At 44.1% G+C, this 25,291-nt stretch overlaps 2 protein-coding genes across 8 annotated transcripts in view; both read left to right on the top strand.

Moving 5' to 3' along the window:
* Nucleotides 1-2,296: 2,296 nt before the first annotated feature.
* On the top strand, nucleotides 2,297-21,702 carry CIPC (CLOCK interacting pacemaker). 7 transcript variants are annotated; one of them, XM_003260794.2, is made up of 4 exons: nucleotides 2,297-2,495; nucleotides 10,105-10,292; nucleotides 14,219-14,388; nucleotides 17,830-21,702. In XM_003260794.2, exons 2-4 carry the CDS (start codon nucleotides 10,157-10,159, stop codon nucleotides 18,721-18,723), a joined length of 1,200 nt encoding a protein of 399 aa, XP_003260842.1. In that variant the 5' UTR covers nucleotides 2,297-2,495; nucleotides 10,105-10,156; the 3' UTR covers nucleotides 18,724-21,702. The 7 variants fall into 7 exon arrangements, with proteins under 7 accessions (XP_003260842.1, XP_030659901.1, XP_030659907.1 ...); XM_030804041.1 differs by lacking the exon at nucleotides 2,297-2,495 and adding an exon at nucleotides 2,500-2,858 and having other exon boundaries at nucleotides 17,830-21,694; XM_030804047.1 differs by lacking the exon at nucleotides 2,297-2,495 and adding an exon at nucleotides 2,582-2,711 and having other exon boundaries at nucleotides 17,830-21,694.
* The window catches only part of TMEM63C (transmembrane protein 63C), a 150,936-nt gene continuing 146,830 nt past the window's right edge, over nucleotides 21,186-25,291 (top strand). The window contains exon 1 of the mRNA XM_030804035.1: nucleotides 21,186-21,257. The gene's annotated coding sequence lies outside the window, so the exon portion shown is untranslated. The remainder of the gene's footprint in view (nucleotides 21,258-25,291) is intronic.

Raw genomic sequence — 25,291 nt, 5'->3', positions numbered from 1 at the left:
GGTGGCATTTTGGTTATATGCCTAAGTTCTTAAGCGGTGATTTGTGAGATTTTGGTGAACCCGTCACCTGAGCAGTATACACTGAACCCAATTTGTAGTCTTTTATCCCTCACCCCCTTCCCACCCTTTCCCCAAGTCCCAAAGTCCACTGTATCATCCTTATGCCTTTACATCCTCATAGCTTAACTCCCACTTACGAGTGAGAACATACGATGTTTGGGATTCTATACCTTAGTTACTTCACTTAGAATATAAGTCTCCAGTCTCCTCCAGGTTGCTGCAAATGCCATTAGTTCATTCCTCTCATAGTTTATTTATTTGCCCCTTCGGAAAACTAAGATAGGACCACCCCTCATGCTTTTGCTTATTTCATTGATTCTTTTTTTGCTTTGTGTGCGTCATACTCTCACCCACTTCCATTATTGCAAATCCAACTTTTAGCTATCCTTAAAGCTTTACCTACTGGTCTCTTCCTACTCCAACAACCAAAAAAATAAATAAATAAAGTTTTTTTTCTCCCTTTACTTTATTAATTAGGTTTTGTTCACAATCTTCTGGTACTTATCCCATTCTCTTTCCTATTATTTATTACAGCGCATCTTATTTCCCATATCAGATTTTAAGTTATCTGAAGGCAGATTGTTTTATTCCACTTCAAAAGAAGGCAATATATTAACAGCTTCATGGATAAAAGCCACGGTTTATTTTATTTTTTTGGTGAGACGGAGATTTACTCGTTGCCCAGGCTGGAGTGCAATGGCACGATCTCGGCTCACCACATCCTCCGCCTCCCAGGTTCAAGCGATTATCCTGCCTCAGCCTCCCAAGGATTACAGGCCTGTGCCACCACGCCCGGCTAATTTTGTATTTTTAGTAGAGACGGGGTTTCACCGTGTTGCCCAGGCTGATCTTGAACTCCTGACCTCAGGTGATCCGCCGGCCTCGGCCTCCCAAAGTGCTGGGATTACAGGCGTGAGCCACTGTGCCCGGCCAAAGCCACGGGTTTTTAGTTGAGTCCTAATGGGCAAAAACGCCACACAACTGGAAAAAAATACCACCTGTGTCATAAACTTGTAAGGCATCATAAGGGGATGCATATAAAGCGGCCCGGCTCCTAATTACTTCGTAATTGTTAACTACTGCTTTCACTCTGTCCCCAAAACAAAAGCCTTACATGCTGTAGGCATATTACCTTTTGGTAAAGCTGACTGCTAACAAGTACACCCATACCCAATAATACATTAGAATTACCTGTGTCTAGAGGACTAACGTGATTAACCATGACCTAGCAGCACTTGCAAAGGCCTGGATGACCAGTATAAAACAATTCCCCACTATCTAAATCAGCACTGTCCAATATCACTTTCTGCGATGCTGGGAATAGGCTATAATCTGCACTGTCCAATAAAGAGGTCACTGAGCTCTTGAAATGTGGCTAGTATGACTGAGAAACTTATCCAGTGGTTAGTGACCACCTTATTGGACAGCTCAGCTCTAGAATCTGCCTCAACCCGTGTCAGCACTCTTTAAACTCGCCCATGTCCTCTTTTTCACTAGCGAAATAATTCTTTTTCTAAGTAACCTTCACTGATTCAAGGCATCAGAACGTCAACTGATCCCAAGCTCTTTTTTTCTTTAGCTGTTACACACGTGTGTTCACCGAGAACCTTCACCAAGCAACAGCATCCATATAAAACCCATAGCACATGACAAAGTCAGTCAAACATCACAGGTCATGAAATCATCTACTTAAAATAACTCATCGCGCCTCGACCTCGTGAAGCACGGTCTCGAGGGTGGACGGGAACAAAAAACAAACCGGGCGACAGGCGTAGGGAAAATGCGAGGAGAACGCGCGGAGGTCTGGCGCCCCTGTCACGGCGACTCCAGGCCGAGGCCGCCCGCGCGCCCGCTCTCCCACGCCGGGCACTGTCGCTCCTGGCTCGCGCACAGGCCGGACACGACTCGCCCCGGCCCTCACCCCCAACGGCGGCACGGCGGCACGCACCACGACAGTGCGAGAGTCGCGCCTCTCGCTGTATCAACTCCAAGCCGGCCCCACCCCCGGCTCCTCGGAACCCCGCCTCGAAACCGTGCCCAAGCCGCTCATTGCTCAAGTCTCCCGTACAAAATGGCGGCAGGGCCTGAGGAACCAACCATAGAGACGCCCACAGGCCGCGGAGAGAGCGTAGGCCTCTGAGCGCCGGCCCCGCCCCGCGCCGGCCTGGTCTTCCGGCGGGGGCGGGGAAAGGGCGCGTCTCCAAGGGCCCTTCTAGGAGAACAGCGTGCGGTCTCCATGGTGCCGGGTCATCCGAGCTGGGTCACGTGGCTGGCGAAAGCCGTCGCGGAGGCGTGGGGAGGAGAAATGGGCGGGAGGCTGTGGGGATAGCGAGACACCCTGCGACGACGAGGTTGTCATGGTGCCGCGGGGCCGTGCTCGCGCATGCGCCACCTGACCCACGGGGCGGGTTGTGGAGCTGCGACCCCGGCCCTAGGTGAGAAAGGGAGGGCTGGGTCCGGGAGGAGGGGAGCAGTGATAGCGGCAGGAGAGGGATTGGCGAGGAGCGTGGGGAAAGGAGGTGGAAGTAGGGGAGAGAGGAAGAGGAGCGAGTAGGCAAGAGGGGCAAACTGGGACTTTCGGGGGACGGAAGGCCAAATGGTGGGAGCAGGGCTTTGCTTTGCTGTGAGAGGCGTGGAAGAGGGAATCGCGGGTGAGGAGGGGGCTGCGTGTGGAGAGGAGGCTTGTGTGAGGAGCAGGTGGGCCCTGGTCTAGCCCTGGGCGCAACCGCCAGCCGGCTGGGCGGGGAGAGAGCTTGGAGTCCAGCCCGGCTGGGAGCTGAGGGCCAGGCAATAGGCAGGTGAGTGGGCGCCAGAACTAGTAACTGGGCGAGGGTCCTGGGCTTCCGGTTTGAGGTCGGGGGTGGTACCCTGTTCTGGCTCCAGGGCACAGGTGTGCTGCCTTTTCCAGAGACCTGCCGTCACCCACGTTGCTGGTTGTTTCCCGAGTGGCCAGCTTGCCAGGCTTGGTGTCGGGGGTAGTGTTTCGGGGGAGAAGGTGGGCAGTGCCAAGTAAGGAGTTAAGTGGTTAGTGGGTGGGTTCGGGGGAGCTCTGATCCTGGCCCAGGTCACAGGCTGGAGCTAGGCTCCCTGTTATTGCTCAAGTCCTGGCAGTATGCATTGCCTGGGCGTTTGCCCTGGAAGGCTGGTGGTATGCCAGTCACAGCACAGTACCAGGGTCTGCCCAGTTTTGCCCTGCTAAGCTGGCAGGCTGGTGGATGCCTGGAGGGTGCACATGCTGCCTGGCACAGATGCAACGTGGGCTGGTGCGAATGGGTAGGTGGGCACTGTTACTGTGAACTAATTGCAGCAGGGGATCGGAGAAAGTTCTCTAAGCTCATCTCCCCTTTGAAAGGTGAAAATAGAGCCAAACTGGTCTAAAACATAGGAAATTGTATGGAATTGGGGTTCAGGATCTTTGACACGAATTTCAGCCAAGTTGGAGAAATGGAATGAATGTGGAAGGGAAGATGAATATTAGACATTTAGGTAGAGAGGGTTTTTCCACGGTTAAAATACCCAGACATTCTCCCAGAATGGTATCTCTGAATATGCAGGCCAAAAGAGAATGACTTCAGAGAAAACCTAGTAACGTATTTATAATTCTAACGGGGATTACTCAAGGTTTTCTTTCTGTGACCTTATCACTTTATTGTATTTAAGCCTCTGGTTGGGCTTTTACCTCACACTTCTGTCCAGGCACACATGTTATACACGTGACAGGTTTTAAAGGGAACTTGAGCTTCCAGGAATGTTGCCAAGTGTCTATAAAAGGAGAGATCTGAAAGCAGCATTTCAGATCCTTTTCTTGTAACCCTTGAATCTCCTTTTTAATCATAAGGACAAATCTTCACAAAGATTGTTTGTGAATTAGACCAACCTTTAATTTGGATGGTGGATTTGTCCCTGAGGTTTCAACTTAGAATAAGGGGTAGATCAAATATCTGTTTCCTGCAGGGGACCAGACGTGGAGGTTAGATCTTAAGGTGACCATGGTGTTTGGAAATGCAGAATCTTGACCTTCAAGCTGTTCAGGTATTTCTGTGACTGCTAAGCTACTAGAGCCGTCAGAGAGACTCAGCAGGTCAGAGATTTGTTGGAATTTATTACTCTGTTGAATGCCTCGTGTTAATTGTTGGGGGCTGAGGTTGCAAAGATGAAAAAAACAACTCGAGGTTGAGGAGACAAATAATTAGACTAATATCAGAAGTGCAAAAAGAGTAATGAGAGCTAAATGCTTTGGAGCACTTGCTAGGATTTTGAATTTTGTCCCCTTATATAAACTTATATATTTATTGATTCACTGTTTTTTTTTGTTTTTTTTGTTTTTTTTTGAGACGAGTCTCACTCTGTCACCCAGGCTGGAATGCAGAGGCACAATCTCAGCTTACTACAATCTCTGCCTCCCAGGTTCAAGCTATTCTCGTGCCTCAGCCTCCTGAGAAGCTGGGATTACAGGCACACACCCCAAGCCCAGCTAATTTTTGTATTTTTAGTAGAGACAGGGTTTCACCGCATTGGCCAGGCTGGCCTCCAACTCTTGACCTCAGGTGATCTGCCCGCCTGTGCCTCTCAAAGTGCTGCTGGGATTACAGACGTGAGCCACCTTGCCCGGCTCTGATTCTCTCTTTTCTTTTCTCTTCTTTTTTTTTTTTTTTTTTTTTTTTTGACGGAGTCTCACTCTTCACCCAGGCTGGAGTGCAGTGGCAACATCTCGGCTCACTGCAACTCCACCTCCCAGGTTCAAGGGATTCTCCTGCCTCACCCTCCCAAGTAGCTAGGATTACAGATGTGTGCCACCACACCCAGCTAATTTTTGTATTTTTAGTAGAGACAGGGTTTCACCATGTTGGCCAGGCTGGTCTCGAACTCCTGACCTCAGGTGATCCATCCGCCTCCGCCTCCCAAAGTGCTGGGATTATAGGTGTGAGCCACTACACCTGGCCTGATTCACTTTCCATTATGAGTTTTAGTGTGTACTATCCTCTCTGGGAACTTTTGGACAATGTGTTACATGGACATGCATAAGAGGCCCAATTAGGGTAAATTCTGACAGTTTTGGAGCCTAAATTAGCCCTTTTAATGCAGAGTAAGGTACATGCATTTGTAAAGCAGCGTGAGTGATTTCCAGTCTGTGCCAGGAAGCAGAAAGAACACAGTGGGTAAGAGCTTAGTAATCCATTTTCAACTCAGTGTGAGCACCTAACTTTATTGTAAACTAATATCTAAGAGGAAAAAAATCAAGCAACTTCGTGAGGTTTTCAGACTTTGCCTTGCAAATTTCGGGGTTGAGAGCACCAGTGGTAAATGCCATCACTCTCTGCTTCTCTCCTGTTGAGGGCTTTATGTGGTGCTATGTGTGAGTGGGTCCCTCAGCCACTCCCAGGAGGGCAGTGCTGCTGCTCCTCCGAAAGAGTAAAGTTTGGGGAGGGATGTAGTCCTTTGTTCTACATCCCATGCGAGCCTCCCTGGCTGCAATGCTAAGGCTTTTTGCTGCCTAAGAGAACTTTCCTGAAGATAGAGGCTTTCATATTTTTAATCATTTTCATATGAAAAATAGTTTGCCATCCTAAAGTCGATTTTGCATTCTTTATTTCCAACTGCCACCAACTCCCCAGGATCTAAATTTAGTATCTGTTCTCTTTTTAACTTACCTCTGTGATACTTTTCTTCACCTACCATAAGGGTCATAGTTGACCCTCCCATAACAAAAGACAGGTTAACAAGAGAAAAACATAACAGTTTTATTTAATCAAAGTTGTTTTTTTTTTTTTTTTTTTTGAGACAGAGTCTCGCTCTGTCGCCCAGGCTGGAGTGCAGTGGCGCGATCTTGGCTCACGGCAAGCTCCGCCTCCCGGGTTCACGCCGTTCTCCTGCCTCAGCCTCCCGAGTAGCTGGGACTACAGGCGCCCGCCACCGCGCCTGGCTAATTTTTTGTATTTTTTAGTAGAGACGGGGTTTCACCGTGTTAGCCAGGATGGTCTCGATCTCCTGACCTTGTGATCTGCCCACCTCGGCCTCCCAAAGTGCTGGGATTATAGGCATGAGCCACCGCACCTGGCCAAAGTTTTTTTTATGACACACGAGTCTTCAGAATTGAAGCCTCCCCAACTCAGGGAAAACTGTCTATTTTTATGGTTAGGTTTGATGAAGAATGGACGGGGCTGTGTAGAAATATGATTGGACAAAAAGGGTATGATCTGGCTGGGCATGGTGGCTCATGCCTGTAATCCCAGCACTTTGGGAGGCTGAGGTGGGAGGATTGCTTGAGCCCAGGAGGTCGAGACCAGCTTGGGCAACATAGTAAGACCCAGTCTCTACAAAAAATTTAAAAATCAGCTGGGTGCGGTGGTATGCGCCTGGAGTCCCAGCTACTCAGGAGGCTAGGGCAGGAGGATCACTTTAGCCCAGGAGGTCGAGTCTGCAGTTAGCTGTGATCGTGCCACTGCACTCTAGCCTGAGCAACAGCGTGTGATCCGTCTATAAATAAAAAACAAAAACAAAAAGTATGATCTAATAGTAATGGACTGAAGTGGGAAACCCAGCAAGGTCTCTCTGTCCAGAATTATTCTTGACCTCTGTGTAGCATTCCTTCCTCTCTGTTATAGGGCAGGACCCATTCTGGAATGAGGGTTTTATGATCTTGTCCATCAGACAAGACAGGTCAGATAATTTCTTTATGGCCAGGAAGTCGAGGCTGCAGTGAGCCGTGTTTGTGGCCTTGCACTCCAGCCTGGGCGACAGAGCAAGACACAGTCTCAGAAAAAAACAAAAAGCAACAACAAAGCACTCATTATGCTAAAGTGCCATACTTGGGAGTATTGTTTTCTGAGCCTCAAAAACCGATTGTCAGTGTTTCAGTATTTTGACTCCATGATCAATTATCTATTACCTTACAAATTCTCAATAAGCCAGAATAAATTCCTGTGTATTTTCTGTAGCTCCATTGACTACACTTTAATAATAATAGCAAGACCTTTTTCATTGTTTTGCCACAAGGATTGTAGAAGACTAAATTGGGATGCATTATCTAAAGTACCTGTAAAATAATCCATGTTTAGTAAGATAATGTGAAACTTCAAGAACCTAAGAACCTAAGTAAGGTTCTTAATTAGTTGCAACTAACATGAGCTACCCTCCTAATCTAAATCAACAGCCTGGTCCAACATGAATTAGTTTGAATGCCCATCCACAAGCCTCATCTACTTCCATTTTGGAGAAGCCTTCTATTCACTTTTGGACAGTATTATTTTAGGAAAATTATACTATGCATATTTGTTGAATTTCGTACAAAAAGATCCTGATTTAATTGGAGATATAGTTTTACACTTTAGTCTACTTTTTAAGCTGGGCTGTCCATGCTGTCAAATTTCATAGCTGTCAGATAGACAGTGCTTTTGCATAGTTCTCTGCAAGATGTGACAGTGCCACTGTTTATCTTTTATGCACATAGGATTAAACGTGTGACCTGTGGAAGAGTGCTTGATTTGATGGCAGTTGAATGAGGAAGCCAGTCCCCTTAAATGAGTTAGATACGGGGCAAAATGATTTTTACTTGGAATTGTGTTTAAAATTCATTCTCATTCAGTCCAGTTTGTGTTCCCTTTAGTCTGCTCCTACAGTATGCAAAAGTGTGAGCAAGAGCGTTGCTTATAAGCATCCTTGTCTTCTATTTAATTTTATTTTGAACTGCTTCTAGGGTAGTTAATGTTCTTCACTAGATCTTATATTAGCAGGAATGTGCAGACTTGGCACTCCAGGGTATTCCAGATACAGTGCTATTTGGCAGGGGGCTTGTGTTTTTCTTCACTCAGAGAACAACAGGATAGAGTCAAGAGTGCATCGTGAATTAAAACATCACAAGGCTTTGCTTGCATCTTCCCAGTTTCATTATTGTCGTGTTCCCTGTTGGCCTGTTCTCCTTATCCCAGCGGTATTCCTTGTGTTCTTATGCTGGTCTTACAGTTGCCATTCTTTGGTGACTCAAATGGCCATGTTAAAATATCTGGAATGTTCTTATCCTCAGCCAGCAATTTGAAGGGCTGATTGGTCTTATTCTTGGCACTGTTGATCTAGGTCTGGATCTGCTGTGGACTAGCTGTTTATCATTGGAGCAAATATAGGCCTCTCTCCTGGGCTTCCGTCTTACATGTGACTGCCTACCCAGGATCTCCACTCAGATGACCCACAGTAACTTCAGTCTCTACATGACCAAATCTACATGACCATGCCACCCTGCCCCAACCACCCAACTCCCTTCTGTGCACTTCTTGAGCTCCCTAGCTGAGAAAGTGGTACCACCATCTTCCCCCTACCCAGTCCCATCAGGTGGGCCTCCATGTTTTTCTTCTCCCCATCTCCACTGCCACCACCTTAATTCACCTGGACTGTCACGGTAGCAACTAAATGATCTCAATTCCACTCTTGTCCTTCTCCACTTTAGCCTCAGTTCAGCATCCAGAATGCTTTTAAAATGCAAAGATGGTGTACACTTGTAATCCCAGCACTTTGGGATGCCAAGCCAAGCCACGGCCCAGAGCCAAGCCCGTGGTGGAAGGATTGCTTGAGCCCAAGAGTTCAAGACCAGCTGAGGCAACAAAGTGAGACCCTGTCTCTACAAAAAATAAAAAATTAGCCAGGTGTGGTGCTACATGCCTGTTGTCCCAGCTACTCCATAGGCTAAGGGGAGGATCGCTTCCATCTGGGCAGTCAAGGCTGCAGCGAGCCATGATCACGCCACTGCACTGCAGCCTGGGCGACAGAGTGAGACACTGTCTCAAAAAATAAGATAAATAAAATGCACATCTGATCATGTCACACTTCTGGTTAAAATTCTTCCATGGCTTCCTATTGCTTTTAAGTTAATACCTAAATTCCTTCCAACATGGATTCCAAGGTGTTGCCTGTCTATTCCCTGACTACCAGTCTGTCATCAGTGCATGGCATTGTACCCTTCTACACTGTGCTCTGGCCTCCCTGGCCTTTCAGTTCTTTGCTTGTGCCAAGCCCCTTGCTCCCTTAGGGCCTTCACACTGCCTGGAACATGCCTTTCGCCTAACTCCTCCTAATTCCTGATCCTCCAGATCCCAGCTATGGTGCACTTCCTCAGTCCCCCAGACTGTTAGCCCCTCCCATTTATAGCTCTTATCAAAATGGTCGCTAGCTGAGTGATTATTTGATTAATGACTGTCTCTCTCTAGATCATAAGCTACAAGAAGGAAGTGACAGATGCCTATTCTGTTCATTCTATATCCCCAGTCCTTGCACAATGCCTGATTTACAATGGCATTTGATAAATATTTTTAAATGATTGAATGTAACTTATCTGAGCCTCAGTTTCCTCCTTTGTAAAGTGAGATAGCAACTGAAGATGACATTGTGAGCCTCAAGTGAGATAACACTAATAGCAACACATATTATAAGCTCTTTATTGTACGTGATTTTATTTGCCCATAAAAGTGTTTTTTAAGCCTAAAAGTAGCATGCATGTATAGGGAGTAGTTTTTGCTCTCTGTTCAATACCTCAGCCAAAGGATTTAGAGGTTAATTTGAGAAACACTACACTGTGGGAGGTGGCAATAGGTCATGAGCCTGCAAATGTACACAAGGAAAGCAAGCCTTGTGGTGTCTTTTTTCTCCTCTCCCCTTTCCCCTCTCCCCCTCCTTCTGCCCTCTCTCTTCTCCCGTCTTCCTTTTCCCTTCTCTTCACTCCCCTGTCCCCTCTCCCCTCTGGTGAGTTCATTTTGTTACCCATTGCAAAAGCCTAATCAAATGTGCCTTTGTGAGCAGTTTACAAAGTGTATGCTGAATGTGGTTTGTGTGCCTTGAATTTGTAATGGAATTAGAGGGCAGCCAGAGGACTGTCAATCTCCTTATGGGTGGAAACCATTCTGTTTAGTAAACTTGAAGCTTTTGTCAGTTGAAACCTCTGAGAAAATAAAGCAAAAGTGGGTGAGGCCAGTGTTCTTTGCCCATACTTTATTCACTGTTTGGATCACCTGTTTCAGCTCTCCAGGCAGTGACTTCTTATATAATTGTTTTTCATAGGGCAGTCCAGATGAAAAGAGTACCAATGAATCTGCCTCCAGCTGAATAAACCATGGAGAGGAAAAACCCATCCAGAGAGAGCCCCAGAAGACTCTCTGCCAAAGTAGGCAAAGGCACAGAGATGAAGAAAGTGGCTCGTCAGCTCGGGATGGCTGCTGCTGAGTCAGACAAGGACTCTGGCTTTTCAGGTTAAAAATATCTTATCCTTCCTCTGTTTTGTGAGTGAATGCTTTGCCTGAAAAATTTCCTCCCCAAAACTCATTTATGTGATAAGGATGGGATGCTTTCACACACAGGATAAATACCTGCTTTAAAATGGTAATTCTGATGCCATATGTCAGGGTACCTATCAAAGTCACCGTAGGGTTAGTTCTGAAAGAATTATTTGACGTCTTTTTTCAACTTAGACTCTGAATCTTACACTTCCAACTACTGCAATTGGTCACTGGAAAAAATATTTAAATACTCATAATTCTGTTGTTTTACTTCCTTTTTCACAGGAATTATTACATTATAGGGGAAAAATTGCTACTGCATGTAGTTGCCATGTAACAAATTGGAAGACTGCCAGTTAAATAAAAGTAGTACTGTATATAATTTGTAAGGTAACTTTTTCATTGAGAAAGTAGTTTTGCTGTGTTTAGAAATGTATGCCTCCAACAACCTCTCCCCTCAGTCTCTATGCATTTTGTATTTGGACTGTGAGCCACCTGGCCCAGCTCTAAATTTGAGTATCTATTAGAGATAAGAAAATAGAACAGTTTTCCTTACAAGTTTTTCTTAAACCTTACTCAAAAGGGCTAGCTGCATATACATTGAATCATTTAATTTTGTGCTGGGGCTCTTTTTTTATTTCCCACTCTGAGGGTAGTGGCTTGAATATGGCGCTAGTGTGATTTTTGGCACAGGGGATGCAGAGGGGTGATGCTGAGGGATTCTGGCCAAGTCAACATCCTGAGAGTAGAACCCTCTCAAGGAGAAGATTTATATTATCCAGACTCACAAAGACAAATCAATCAATTTTGATTTATTAACTTATAGTGAGAAATGCAGCTGTTAGGAAAACTAGAACTCTCTTGTCTTTAGATTGGCATATTTTCTCCCTGTAGGCATGCTGCTTGAAAAGGCAAATTATAAATAGACTGTTGCTCAAAGAGGAACAGAGCACCAACCAAGGGATTAGATTAAAAGGAATTAGTTGCCCTGCCCAGGGCCAGGACAGTCCAGGGAAGGGCGGGCCAACCTTCCCTTTGGATTTTTCTTCTCTCTCTCAGCATTGTTTCCTAAGCCTGCGCATCATAAGGCTCACCTGAGGCATTTGTTAAAAATATTGATCACCAGATCTCCCTCCTGGAGACTCTTTCAACGGTCTGGACAGGGCCTGGAATGTGGGGTTTTTTTTAAAAACAAGTGTTTCTGTTGTACGATCAGACAGGTTTGGGAAACATTGGAGGCCTAGTGCCTCTTTTTTTCTTTTAATATTATGTTTGCTTTTTGTTTATTTTTCATTTCATGAATGCATGCTCATTGTAAAAGCTTGGACATGTAGGAAAGCACGAAGAAGAAAATAAACATTATCCATAATCTTACCATCTATTATTTCCAGTACTGTTGACATTTTGACACTTCTAACAACTTCAACTTTGTCAGGCCAGTTGTTCTAAGAATATTGTACTACTCAGACATAAGGTGGTATTAAAATAATCAAACTCATTATGCCCCAGAAAGTAGCCCCAGTGAATGCCACTGGAATGCTTTGAGCCACTCTTGGGCCAGGTGCCAGTGATTTCCTCACTGCCTGAGTTATTCCAATTACCTTGGAGTAGGATGAAATTTGCAAAATCAAGACAATTTTTCCCATTTTAATTACCACATTTGTAGTTCAAAAAATTTCAAATCTATACAAAAGCAAACGAATACTCCATATGTCTATCTTTTTGCCATATATGCTTTCTCTCTCTCTCTTTACGCGCACACACACACACACACGCTGAATTATTTGAAAGTAAATTGCAAACACTTGACATTTTACCCTATATAGCTTCAGTACAAATTTCCTAAAAACAAGGACATTCTTCTGTATAGTTATAATATCATTATCATACCTAAGAAATTTAACACTGATACTTATCATTAGCTACACTCCATATTCAGATTTTCCCCCATTGTCCCAATAATGTCCTTTATAGCTGTTTGTCTTTTTGTCTGTTTTGGATCCAGAATCCAAGTGAAGATTGAACATTGCATTTGGTTGTCCTGTCCTTTAGTCTGGTTTAGTCTATAACCACTCCCCTATCTTTTCTTTCCTTTTTTTCTTTCTTCTTTCTTTATGACATTGACATCTTTGAATGAGTCAGGCCTGTTGCTTTGTAGAATGTCTCATACTCTGGATTTTCTGGTAGTGTCCCCATTATTAGGGTCAGGATTAGCATCTTGACCAGAATACTATGTTGTTGATGTTGTATCCTTCCCATTGTAACACATTTGGAGACTCATAAGTTAGTCTTACTCTTGGTGATGCTCTGGTTGGTTGATCACTTGGCTAAGATAGTGTATACAGATTTCTTTACCGTTAAAGTACCCTTTTCTCTTTGTAATTAATAAGTAATTTATGGGACAATACTTTATAATTGTGTGACTATCCTATTCCCCAACAAACTCTAACCAGAGTTAGCATCCATTGATGATCTTTGCCTGAATCAGTACACTGGTGGTTTAAAAGTGGTGATCTTGGCCGGGCGCGGTGCCTCACACCTGTAATCTCAGCACTTTGGGAGGCCGAGGCAGGCAGATTACCTGAGGTCAGGAGTTCGAGACCAGCCTGACTAACATGGAGAAACCCTGTCTTTACTAAAAATACAAAATTAGCCGGGCGTGATGGTGCATTCCTGTAATCCCAGCTGCTCTGGAGGCTGAGGCAGGAGAATCGCTTGAACCCGGGAGGCAGAGGTTGTGGTGAGCCAAGATCATGCCATTGCACTCCAGCCTGGGCAACAAGAGCGAAACTCTGTCTCAAAACAAAAGTGGTGATCTTCTAATTTTACCATTCTTTGTACCTCATTAGCTGACATTCTTCTGTAAAAAAGTGCTTTCCCTCCTCCTTCTTCTTTGAGTATCACTAATGTAGTCATGGAATTCTTTTGTAATTCAGTTTGTCAATCCGTTAAAATCATCATTTCTGATACTCAAATTGTCTCAAATTTGACCAGCGGGAGTCCCCTCAAGATAGCTCTTGTGTCTCTTTGACATGTCTCTGTTAGTGTTTGAGCACTTCTTTGCTTTCTGGGACAACAAGCTCTCCAGGCTCATCTTGTATCTTCCCTGTCAAAGTCTTGGAATCAGCTGTTTCTCCAGGGAGCCCTCATTTCCTTTATGTGCAGAATGGCATTTAGAAACCAAGATCTGGGCACTCAATATGTACATTGCTTCTGGGCTTATTGGTTTTCAGTCTAATGGTTCTTAACTAGAGGTGTACATTTGGATTACTTGTGTTTTGTGAAAGGTAAATCACTTCAGTAGATCAAGGGAAGGATCCCAACATTTATAGTTTTTTAAAAGTGTCACTGGAGATTCTAAATCATATTTCCATTGATGCGTATCCTTCTAGTCATACAGTCTTCCTTAAGCTGGAGAAAATGCAATTGTTTTGAGGTTTACAGATTGGTTTTGTTTTTTTTAATTGTAATTACATCTTGTGGTACCCAGAGCCTCTGAAGGTCTTAATCCTACCTTGGGCCATACTCGTCTCCTTTCTCAACAACAGATTCTCGAAAGTAATAAACTAACTTTGAAGCCTTGAACTCATTTCTCCTGTAGACTGGTGCTGATTACTTTCATGTGAGCCCTAATTGAGGCAGGTTTTTGTCTGTGAGAGAGTTAGAAAGGAAGTCAAACTTGTCCTAGGGCAATAATTCTTAATCTTTGGTGGAGGAGGGATTAATTATAGATCCCATTGAAAAGCCAATGAAAGCTAAAAGCCTCCTTCTCAATAAAATTCACAAAAACACATCACAAGTGTTGCATTCAATTTCAAGAGGTCTGTAGCTCCTTAGGAGCCTGGTTAAGAGACCCTAGTCTAGAGCCTAAGTGAGTTGACCATTCTTCTGCCCACCAGATGGGAGCTCGGAATGTCTGAGCTCCGCAGAGCAGATGGAGTCCGAGGACATGCTGAGCGCCTTAGGCTGGAGCAGAGAAGACAGGCCGAGGCAGAACTCCAAAACTGCAAAGAATGCCTTCCCTACCCTGTCTCCCATGGTCGTCATGAAGAATGTGCTGGTCAAACAGGTGAGGAGAACTAATATCACCTAAAGTCTTTGCAAAGAAAAATCTCTGAGCTTCCGTGTATAAAGGAAGAGATTTATATTCTCTGCCAAGGAGAGATTTTAGAAACAGACCACTAGAACCACACCAATGTGTACTTTCTGTCCTGGGGAGCGGATGTTATCTTTCAAGTGTGACACTGTTTTAAAAAGGAATATAAGAATCATGACGTGCGTTCTCATTTTTGAGATAGTTAAGTTGTTTTATTTCTGTATTCAGAGTTTGTCCAAAGAGACCCTGAAATGTATATAAAGGAACCAAGCAGAAATGGCATCACTTCAGTGGTGCATTCTAACATATGGCAGAGTTTAGTGTAGAAACAAAAGATGCTCTTTTTAATATGAATTGCCCTAGGAATTTAGGAATGTAGAATGCGTTTATCTCAGAAGTAGAGGCAATTTCCGTTTCTTATGTCATATACTGAGCATTTTCTTAGTAGTCAGCCAGAGCCTGTCATTAGTGACAAAGCTGCTCCTGGTTCAAGTATGGGAATACCAGCAGAATCCACACAGTGTTGTGGAGTGGAAACACATCCTGTTTGGGGCTTTATTACATAACTATGTATATTATATGATTATTGTTTAGATATGAAAGAAAAGATTTAGATGAAAATCTAAGTTAAGCTCTAGTGTTTGAAACTGAGAACTTGATCATATGAACTTGGTTAAGTTAGAATAGAGAAGTCTGAGAATAGAAAAGATTGATTTCAGCCAAAGAAATTTAATCTTACCATACTTTCCCCTGAAAATATATCAGTTCTCATATGGGTCCATTGATGAGGCTACTTGAAGATGGTGAAATTTTAAATCTGGCTTGAGTAGTTGACTTTCCCCCTCTTAGGGTAAAAGGTTAGAACATGGCTTTAACCTGACAGGAAATCTTAATGTGTTAGCTATTACCTAGTTGTATATGAGGAACACAAACTGATTTTCAACAAGGCAGTCTGGTGAGTTCTGAAAAGGAATTTGAAGATTTTTGCTTGGTAAATCACATCTCAGCTGGAAGCATGGCTGTCCTTATTGAAAGGAAAAGAAAGAATAGAGACAGGAAATGGAGCCCACATGAGATTGCTCCGGCCCCACCAGTGCTGCCAGTGCTTCTCCTGGGCTTCCTTTCTCCCAGTTCTTTTTCTCCCCGCCTTCCTCTCTGGCTTCCTTGTCCCTTTCTTCTGTGTCTGTGTTTATATCCCTTCTTTGTTGTAGGCTAGGCTGGCAGTTCCAGAAGGCTGAGAACAGCCCACACACACAGTTACGGAGTGAGTAGGCTTTTCCAGCAGAGCCACATTCTTCAGGACAAAGACCCGCCAGAAAAGCTGCTGGGCCTGATCAGGAACTAAGAGACTTGGGGACAGGCTGACCTAAGGGAGTAGTCTAGGAGTTTTGTTTCATTTTTTAAAAACATACTAGAATCCAGCGTATTCTAAAATTAAAATAATGATACACATTTAAAACCCTCTGCATGTTGTGTAATGTCTTGATTATGGCTGCTTGGTTTTAGATATTTTTCTTTTGAGAGTCTGATTCCATCTGCGTCATTAGACAGTGTGATCTTGTACATAATTAACCACAATGGATATCAGTTTCTTCATCTTTAATATGAAGGGTTTATGTGAAATGATTCTGAGATCCTGTCCAAGTCTAAAATTTTGTTCTGTATTCCCTCAGGTGATTTCGACATGAATAATACAATTTGTAAAATCTAATAATTAGAACAAGTCAGCTAAGTATCTGTTAGGACAGTGGGCATAACAGTAGCATTAGGAAGTACAGTCCAGTAAAATCATGGGAAAGCAATGCATTAGATATTTTCCAGATCCATTTGCCTTGTAGGTCATCCCTAGAGAGGGCATGAAGTTTTGCTTCTGACTGAGCTGGAACAGGCTGATCTCTACTTCAAAAGACCTCTTGATTTTGGATCTCCTATGACAAGGAAATACGGTTTCTGGCCCTAGCATTGCTTGCCTTAGTATATCCCGGAGTATATTTGAACATCAAGAGGACTCCAGATTGTTCCAGCCTTTGCATGGGAAATGAACTGGCCTAAAGTTCCTAACCTTGCATCCAAGAAACTGAAATGTGTGCAAAATGGTGTGCGCATGTACATGTATGAGAAGACAGTTCGTAATGTTCTTCAGATAAATCAAATGACCCTACCTGACCCCACTGAGGATGTGAACCTCTGTCAGGCTTGCCCTCTGCCTGGCTTTATCTATACTCAGATTTTTGGGACCAGGTTTGAACTAGATTGGCTTTCAAACATTGGAGACAAGTAGCCATGTACTTCTTTATTAGATTTCATCTGAATCAATACTTTAATTAAAAAAATAATGTATAATTGAGGAGTAATAAAACAAAGGCAGTATAACAGAATGGCTCGGATGGGTTTTAGAGTCAGACAGAGGATGGAATCCTAATTGCATCACTTAGTAACTTGACTTAAAACAAGTTTTTTCAACTTTCTAAGCCTCAGTTTCCTGTTTATGAAGGGAAATGGTAACTGCCTCATGAGGTTGTTATATAGATTAAGTAACTCATGTAAAACATTACACACAGTGGTAGCCTATAGTCAGCACCAATACATGGTAGCTGTTATTATTTTGAATGGTTTTATGATTGTTGGATGTCACTGCCTTAAAAACAGGAACCCATAGACTCCTGACAATATGGGTTTCTTTTTTTTTTTCTTTCTGTTTTTTGTTGTTTTGTTTTTGAAACCAAGTCTTGCTCTGTCACTCAGGCTGGAGTGCAGTGGTGCAATCTCGGTTTACTGTAACCTCCACCTCCCAGGTTCAAGCGATTCTCCTGCCTCAGCCTCCCAAGTAGCTGGAACTACAGGTGCACACCACCACGCCCAGCTAATTTTTTGTATTTTTTAGTAGAGACAGGGTTTCACACATTGGCCAGGCTGGTCTCAAACTCCTGACCTCAGGTGATCCGCCTCCCTCAGCCTCCCAAAATACTGGGATTATAGGCATGAGCCACCACACCTGGCCCAATATGTTACTTTTTAATCAAAAGTTATTTTCAGCTAAAAGAGGTTCCAGGTGTAACTAAATGAAGAAACACTGTGGTGTAAAGTCACATTTTAACTTACACCAGGAAATCCATATTTTTATTGTTTCAGTTGTGACCTTAGCTATGTCATTACTTTACCTACCCATTTATTTTTCTGAGTGATAGCACTTGAATAAAAATAGGTATTTCCTCCAATTTTCCCTTAGAAAAAGTTAAAAAAGTATTTGTGATATCAGACACAAATAGATGTTCAAACCACTATGTGAGAGAAGCACCGTCCTTGAAATTGTTCTAAGCATTGGAGTATCCACTTGCCCCTTTGACAGAAGCTTCACTCCTCTGTCCTTTCAGCAGTAATGAGTAGTGTGCTGCTCTCCTCCTTTGTCTTCAGGGCAGCAGCTCATCCCAGCTCCAGTCGTGGACTGTCCAGCCCTCCTTTGAAGTGATCTCAGCACAGCCACAGCTCTTATTCCTTCATCCACCTGTACCATCTCCTGTCAGTCCATGTCACACTGGCGAGAAAAAGTCCGACTCCAGGAACTACTTGCCCATTCTGAATTCTTACACCAAAATAGCCCCACATCCAGGCAAACGGGGCCTTTCCCTTGGCCCAGAAGAAAAAGGAACAAGTGGAGTGCAGAAGAAAATCTGTACTGAGAGACTTGGGCCTAGCTTGTCTTCCAATGAGCCAACCAAGGCTGGTGCTGTTCCATCCAGTCCCTCGACACCAGCACCACCCAGTGCCAAACTTGCCGAGGACTCAGCTCTGCAGGGTGTGCCCTCTCTGGTGGCAGGTGGAAGTCCACAGACTCTTCAGCCGGTATCCAGCAGTCACGTGGCTAAAGCTCCCAGTCTGACCTTCGCTTCCCCCGCCAGTCCTGTCTGCGCATCAGACAGCACTCTCCATGGGTTAGAAAGCAACTCTCCCCTTTCACCACTGTCCGCCAATTATAGCTCACCTTTATGGGCTGCAGAGCACCTCTGCCGCAGCCCAGATATATTTTCAGAGCAGCGGCAGAGCAAACATAGGCGCTTTCAGAATACCCTAGTAGTCCTACATAAATCTGGTTTGCTGGAGATCACTTTGAAAACCAAGGAGTTGATTCGTCAAAATCAGGCAACTCAGGTAGAACTAGACCAGCTAAAGGAGCAAACCCAGCTGTTTATAGAAGCCACCAAGAGCAGGGCCCCTCAGGCTTGGGCCAAGCTGCAGGCATCTTTAACACCTGGGTCCAGTAACACAGGCAGTGACCTAGAAGCATTCTCTGATCACCCAGACATATAGCACAGAGGCATATTTTCCTGTTACTTGAGTGGTTCTTTTAGCTCATTTGCTGTTACCTACTCCTGTTTCCCAAAGCTTATGTAAGAGCTTTTCCTTCTAAACTTAAACTGTGTCGTGGTTCATTTAGGAAGCCACGTGCCAATACCTGGCTGCTGTCTTAACTTGTGGTCTGGGCACAGGATACATATGTCCCCGTCCCACTGAGGACCTCAGTTTGGGAGTGCCCTTGAGCCCCTTTTCCTTAGCCTGCAGGTGCTTCAATTGATCATGGGGCAAAAGCAGGAGATGATTGTGTGGGGCTCTTCCTGCTGTGACCTCCCATCATCCCACTCTCTCACCAGGATCAAGGGTGCAGTAACATGAATGAGCATACAGAGCAACGCCTGTTGAGCCAGGGAGTAGGTGACACAAGGAAACCTTCGTGGATCTTCCCTTGCCTGTCTTAGTCACAGAGAGAAATAAGAGGAGGTTGTTTGCATTCCACAAGGCATCCTGCTAGTTGGGCGAGACTAAAATTCCCTGGGCACAGGTTGCACCTGGGTGTGAGCACTTAATCACTCAACGCTTTGTTTTCTTAAACTTGAAAGTCAAGGGAAAGGGTAGTACCATCTGACTCCTACACTTTCATTACAAGTCAGATTTTTCTTAAACTGGCAGGCAAAAATAGTACTTCCAAATTTTAAGGTATGGAATGGATGCAGTACATCTGGAATTGTAGTCGATGAATTGCTTTTTTGACTTAGAAGCTGAAGAAAATAGACATGGCCGGCATATCTCATGGTAGGAGCTGGACGATTCTGGTAACTTAGGCTTTTTTTCTCTCTTCTTTTGAAACAGTGTAACCTGTTTTATGTCTAAAAATCTTAAGGATAGTTTGAGTGGTTCCTGGGATGTAGTATAAGTTAACTCTGCTGCCATCTTGTTTTATTTTCCTTTATTTTGATAAGTGATTATTATGCTTGATAAACTTTGAATTAAATACAGTTGTCTTGAGGGTATGATAAGTCCACAAAAAATTGAAAAGCATCTTACCCATTTTCTTTTCACATCCCAAATTTTCATTTGTTCCATGTCGTAGTGATGGGAAGCAGTTACAGAGCAGCGTCTTCTGTGTTTCCTTCATGTGTTAGATATTGGCAACAAAGCCAGAGGTGTAATGTTGGTTATATGAAGTTCATCTCGAAATGGAGACCATGACCAGAGTCCAGAGTTTCCAGATGATACACGTTCTTTTCAGCTTCATTAAATAGGCAACTATGTTTCTAAGTAGTAAAGTTTCAAAATATTCTCTCAATTTAAAATTTCATCCTCTTGAAAATCTTTGTTCTTTACAAAATTATCTTAATAAGAAGTTCTATATGATCAGCTTCATCTTTCTTTTTCTTTTTTTTTTTGAGATGGAGTTTCACTCTTGTTGCCCAGGCTGGAGTACAATGGCGGGATCTCGGCTTACTGCACCGTCCGCCTCCCGGGTTCAAGTGATTCTCCTGCCACAGCCTCCCAAGTAGCTGGGATTACAGGTGCCCACCATCATGCCCGGCTAATTTTTGTATTTTTAGTAGAAACGGGGCTTCACCATGTTGGCCAGGCTGGTCTTGAACTCGTGACCTCAGTTGATCCGCCTGCCTCAGCCTCCCAAAGTGCTGGGGTTACAGGCCTGAGCCACCATGCTCAGCCCAGCTTCACCCTTTCTGCAAAGAAAAGTTTTACCAAGACCAGAAGTTAAATATGACATTTCCTAGGTAGTTGTAACTCTAACATAGTTTATAAAGTATGTGGCTTCAGATTGCCTATACTTTGTTCACAAACGTGTGATTTAGATATGGCTGATTCAGAAGTGAACAACTTGGTATCATCCCTAGACTCCACTCATCAACGCAGAATTATTACCTGCTCTTTGCTTTCTGAAAGAATTTCAGAAATCAGAGCAAATGTGTCTTTAGGCAGATTCAGCTCCTTTTAGTATTTTTCTCTTGGCCCACTCTCTTTGCCTCCCCTGAATCTGTGTGGTACTATAGCAGCTCTACTCTGTGCACCATGCTAGGAAGCTTCCTTTTTGGCAGAATATGTTTGGCAGCAAAGCTATAGAGACAGGTGCATTCAGAACAGCCTGGGCACCAGTCATGAGTCTTACTGTGTCAAAAATCTGAAAACACTTGCTGAGAACCAAATTTATTCCATTGGAAAAACCCTCTGTGGAGCTATAAGCCTCTTGGACTCTTCTTCCTAGATTAAGGCTTGCATTTCCCTCCCTGTTTCAGTAAAAGATGATGAAAGCCGCTATCAATCCTCACTGCTGAGTGGCAGGGAGAAGCAGCACCACTCTCAGCTCTTCTCTAATCTTGCAACTTAGTGCTAGAAGTCTCTCCAGGCTATTACCATGGGTGTTTGTTCTCTGTTGGAGCTGTAAGCAGATGAACCCAAGTAGAGAAGATAGATCTTGGAAGGAGAGATCCATTGAGGCCAGAAGCCAGATCAGCAAATGGAGGAACCTCAGAGGTGACCAGAAAGATCTCCATCGGTTGCCCAAGGCTGTAAGTAGTGATGGTTTTAGCGATGCATAACGTAATTGGCTATGAAGTACTGTGGCAGAGCTGCTGTTTTCTGAAGGTGAGAAGCCATTTTTAGCTCAGAGCAACCCTTGAGAGAACTTTTGGCAGATTTTGTTGGCATTATTGAAATATATATAGAAAAGTTGCTGATTGCAATGGTTATGGGAATGGAATTTAATGACATTTGTAATTTATTACACTCATTGGTTTTTATTGATTATAGTATTGTCTGACTTTTTATTTTCTACTATGGTTCCTTTAGCAGAAAAGTAACTTTTGTGCATATATTGAAGTGGTTTTCCAGCTATGAATTCTTTAGGGTAGAAATTTATTTAGCAAATGTGAATTCTTTTGAGAAAGTATGAAGTTTTGCAGAAATTGACTGTGAAATGTCAGAGAAAAATAAAAGTCACTTACTTGAAACCTATTTGGCCTTTTTGCTTTATAACTGCTTAAAAATACTGAGTGAACCTGGAGTAAATATTTGAAATGATTTAAATGTTAAACATAGGTACTCATGTTATTTGGGAATATTGGGATTAGACACTGAACATGTGGAAATTCATTGCTCAGATTTTCACTGGTGTGAACTTGACATACGAGCAGTCTTACGGCAAATGAGTAGTCCCCTGTTTTCTGGAGCCTTGGAGGTTTATACTGGGCAGGTTGGGAGGAGTGAGAGGTGAAGATAGTCCAGTGATTTCTTCCATCTGATTGACATTTTCACAAATAGAACTTTTAAGTGACAAAGCTACTACAGTTGTATACCAGGATAAACTAAAGCCACAGGAACTGAAGTTCTTTCTACAGCACAGTGGTCCTTAGCAAGCACACCTCCATACCTTCCCCCGTGCCTCCTCAAGCTTTGCTCCTTGTCAAGGTTCACCTAGAGGATCTCAACAGGGAGACATGTGGAGTCCTCTCTGTTTCCCAGGCCAGTCAGGAGCCCCTTTCTGGGATCTTTAAGACACTGGGGAAATGAAAAGCTGACCTCACTAAAAGGCCTGGAGGGTTGTCATAGTCGAATTCTTCTAGTATTATTTCTGTCCTATACAATTGTCTAAGTGGCTTTTTAAAATGTAGCTGTAAGGCCACTAGTAAGAAACAAAAAATGGGTAAAGATGGCTAGAGAAGGTCCCTTCTGAAATAAAGAGAACCATCCTTCCTTAAGAAGTGGAATCCAGAGAAGTGAGGGAGCACAAAAATTTGAGCCTGAGAGGCTCAAGAGAACCCAGTTATTTGCGTTTGCAGCTCCTCACCCCTCAGCATGATTCCTGTGTGTGGAAACGCTTGCCCCTTAGGATGGCCTGTTTGCAAACATGTGTTTCATCCACATTTTTTTATGGCATCCCTGCAGATTGTAGCCTGGTGCGATGGGGTCTAAAGACCTACATTCACATGTCATATCTACTACTCATTGACTCAGTGACTTTGGATAAGTCACTTAACCTCTCTCTAGATGTCACTCCTCTCAGCTGAATGATGAAAAATTTGAATTAGTTACCTTGAAGTTTTATCTCAGTGCTAACCTTTGTAAGATCTATAGTTGTGTTACAGGTGAGCCATAGAATTAATAGATTATTATTATTATTATTTTTTTTAACGGAGTCTTGCTCTTGTCGTCCAGGCTGGAGTGCAATGGCATGTTTGGCTCACTGCAACCTCTGCCTCCTGGGTTCAAGTGATTCTCGTGCATCAGCCTCCCGAGTAGCTGGGATTATAGGCGTGTGCCACCACACCCAGCTAGTTTTTGTATTTTTAGTAGAGACGGGGTTTCACCATGTTGGCCAGGCTGGTCTCCAACTCCTGAGAGTTTTGGCAGGGTGATCCACCCGCCTCGGCCTCCCAAAGTGCTGGGATTACAGGCGTCAGCCACCGCACCCGGGTGCTTAAATTTTTTAAAACATAGGGTGCTTAGAAAAGAGGTTCTGAGGGCCTCCAGTAAGATGGTTTTATAGTACGGTGTTCTGTCAGATTTTTAACTTCTTTATATGGAACTCTGGGAGAAGCTCTTTGCCAGTCTGCATTGGTTTTGCCTTTCATATGATTATCTTCTTGCAGCTAATGTGGATTTACTACCTCCCATGTAAAAACCTGGTCTCAAAGAATTCTTACTGGCCCAAAAGGAGAATGATTTGGGGTTAAATGAGATCATGTCCTTTTCTGGTCAGCCATCTACAAACAGCCCTTTCCTTTCATTTGAGATGAAGAAGGTAACTTTTGTATTTGGGAGAGTGTCAGTTAGCTTATTTCCTTTCAGACTTCTCTCTCCACAACCAGGGATGATGTTTCTTCGTTTTTGTTTTTTTGTTTTGAATCGGAGTCTCTCTCTGTCGCCCAGGCTGAAGTGCAGTGGTGCTATCTCGGCTCACTGCAAGCTCCACCTCCCAGGTTCACACCATTCTCCTTCTCCTGCCTCAGCCTCCTCCTCAGCCAGGATTACAGCCTCCTGCCTCAGCCAGGATTACAGGCGCCCGCCACCGTGCCCAGCTAATTTTTTTTTTTGTATTTTTAGTAGAGACGGGGTTCACCATGTTAGCCAGGATGGTCTTGATCTCCTGGCCCCGTGATCCGCCCGCCTTGGCCTCCCAAAGTGCTGGGATTACAGGCGTGAGCCACCGTGCCTGGCCTCTTCGTGTGTTTTAAGGAACCATTTGGGGCTGGTTGCAGTGGCTCATGCCTGTAATCCCAGCACTTCAGGAGGCCGAGGTGGATGGATTGCTTGAGCCTAGGACTTTGAGACCAGCCTGGGCAACATGGCGAAACCCTGTCTCTATAAAAAATATAAAAATTAGCTGGGTGTAGTGGCACACACCTGTAGTCCCAGCTACTCTGGAGGCTGAGGTGGGAGGATCGCTTGAGCCCAGGAGGCGGAGGTTGCAGTGAATCAAAATCATGCCACTGCATTCCAGCCTGGGTGACAAAAACCCTGTCTCACAAAAAAGCCAAACAAAAAACAGAACCACTTGGGTTGATTTAACATTATTTTCACTGTCAGTAGTCAGAGATGACATAGATGCAGTGATACTTTGTGAGGTCTTTATTCTGGTCCAAGCCTTTTGGGTCCGCCTTTCATCTACACCAGAAGAGAGATTAGAGATGAGAAGTCTGCCTGGGTGACACAGCACAATCAGAATCCCTGAGAGAGAGGCAGAAGAAAACAACGACTGTGCCCTAGCTCCTGCAGCCTTTATCTCTGCTACCTCAGTTTCCTTTATCAAAAGAGGAGGGGCATAATCCTCGCTATGCACTTGACATCCTGAGATGAAGGTGCAATGCAAAAAAATGATGTCTCGAAAGTGTTTTAAAACTGCTGTACAGAGCGAGGCAGCCTCGCCGCTCACAGACCCAGTGATGGAATTCAAGTGATGGCATTCAGCCCCTTCAGGGTTGTCACTGCTTGGGATAATTAAGACTGTCTTCTACCAAAATCTCATTTACAGTGAATGAGAGGAGAGAAAATACCAACCCAGGATGGTTGCTCTTTGACTGGCTTTCTGGAAGGAGCTGTTCTGTGGGTCCATGTGTGACCATTTTGGTTTTTTCCTCTCAGAATCCTTCCTTTATTCTTCTCTTTCTTTTTACTTTTTTTTTTTTTTTGAGACAGAGTTTCACTCTTGTTGCCCAGGCTGGAGTGCAATCTCGGCTCATGGCAACCTCCGCCTCCTGGGTTCAAGCAATTCTCTTGCCTCAGCCTCCTGGGTAGCTGTGATTACAGGCATGCTCCACCACGCTCAGCTAATTTTGTATTTTTAGTAGAGATGGGGTTTCTCCATGTTGGTCAGGCTGGTCTCGAACTCCCAACCTCAGGTGATCCGCCCACCTCAGCCTCCCAAAGTGCTGGGATTACAGACGTGAGCCACTGTGCCTGGCCTGCCCCCCTTTATTCTTAAAACACATGGCTTTTCCTATCTCTTTCTAAAGGATAGTTATGCAAGACAGAATTGCTTGAAAGAACAGTCTGTATGGTTCCTGCCTCAAATTACAGCAGCTGGAGGAGATGAGTTGAGCAAAAA

The sequence above is a fragment of the Nomascus leucogenys genome, chromosome 22a (assembly GCF_006542625.1).
Source record: "Nomascus leucogenys isolate Asia chromosome 22a, Asia_NLE_v1, whole genome shotgun sequence".
In the NCBI taxonomy this organism is placed as follows: Eukaryota; Metazoa; Chordata; class Mammalia; order Primates; family Hylobatidae; genus Nomascus; species Nomascus leucogenys.
Note: the sequence above shows the minus strand (reverse complement) of the source record. Positions and strands in the feature narration are given on the sequence as shown.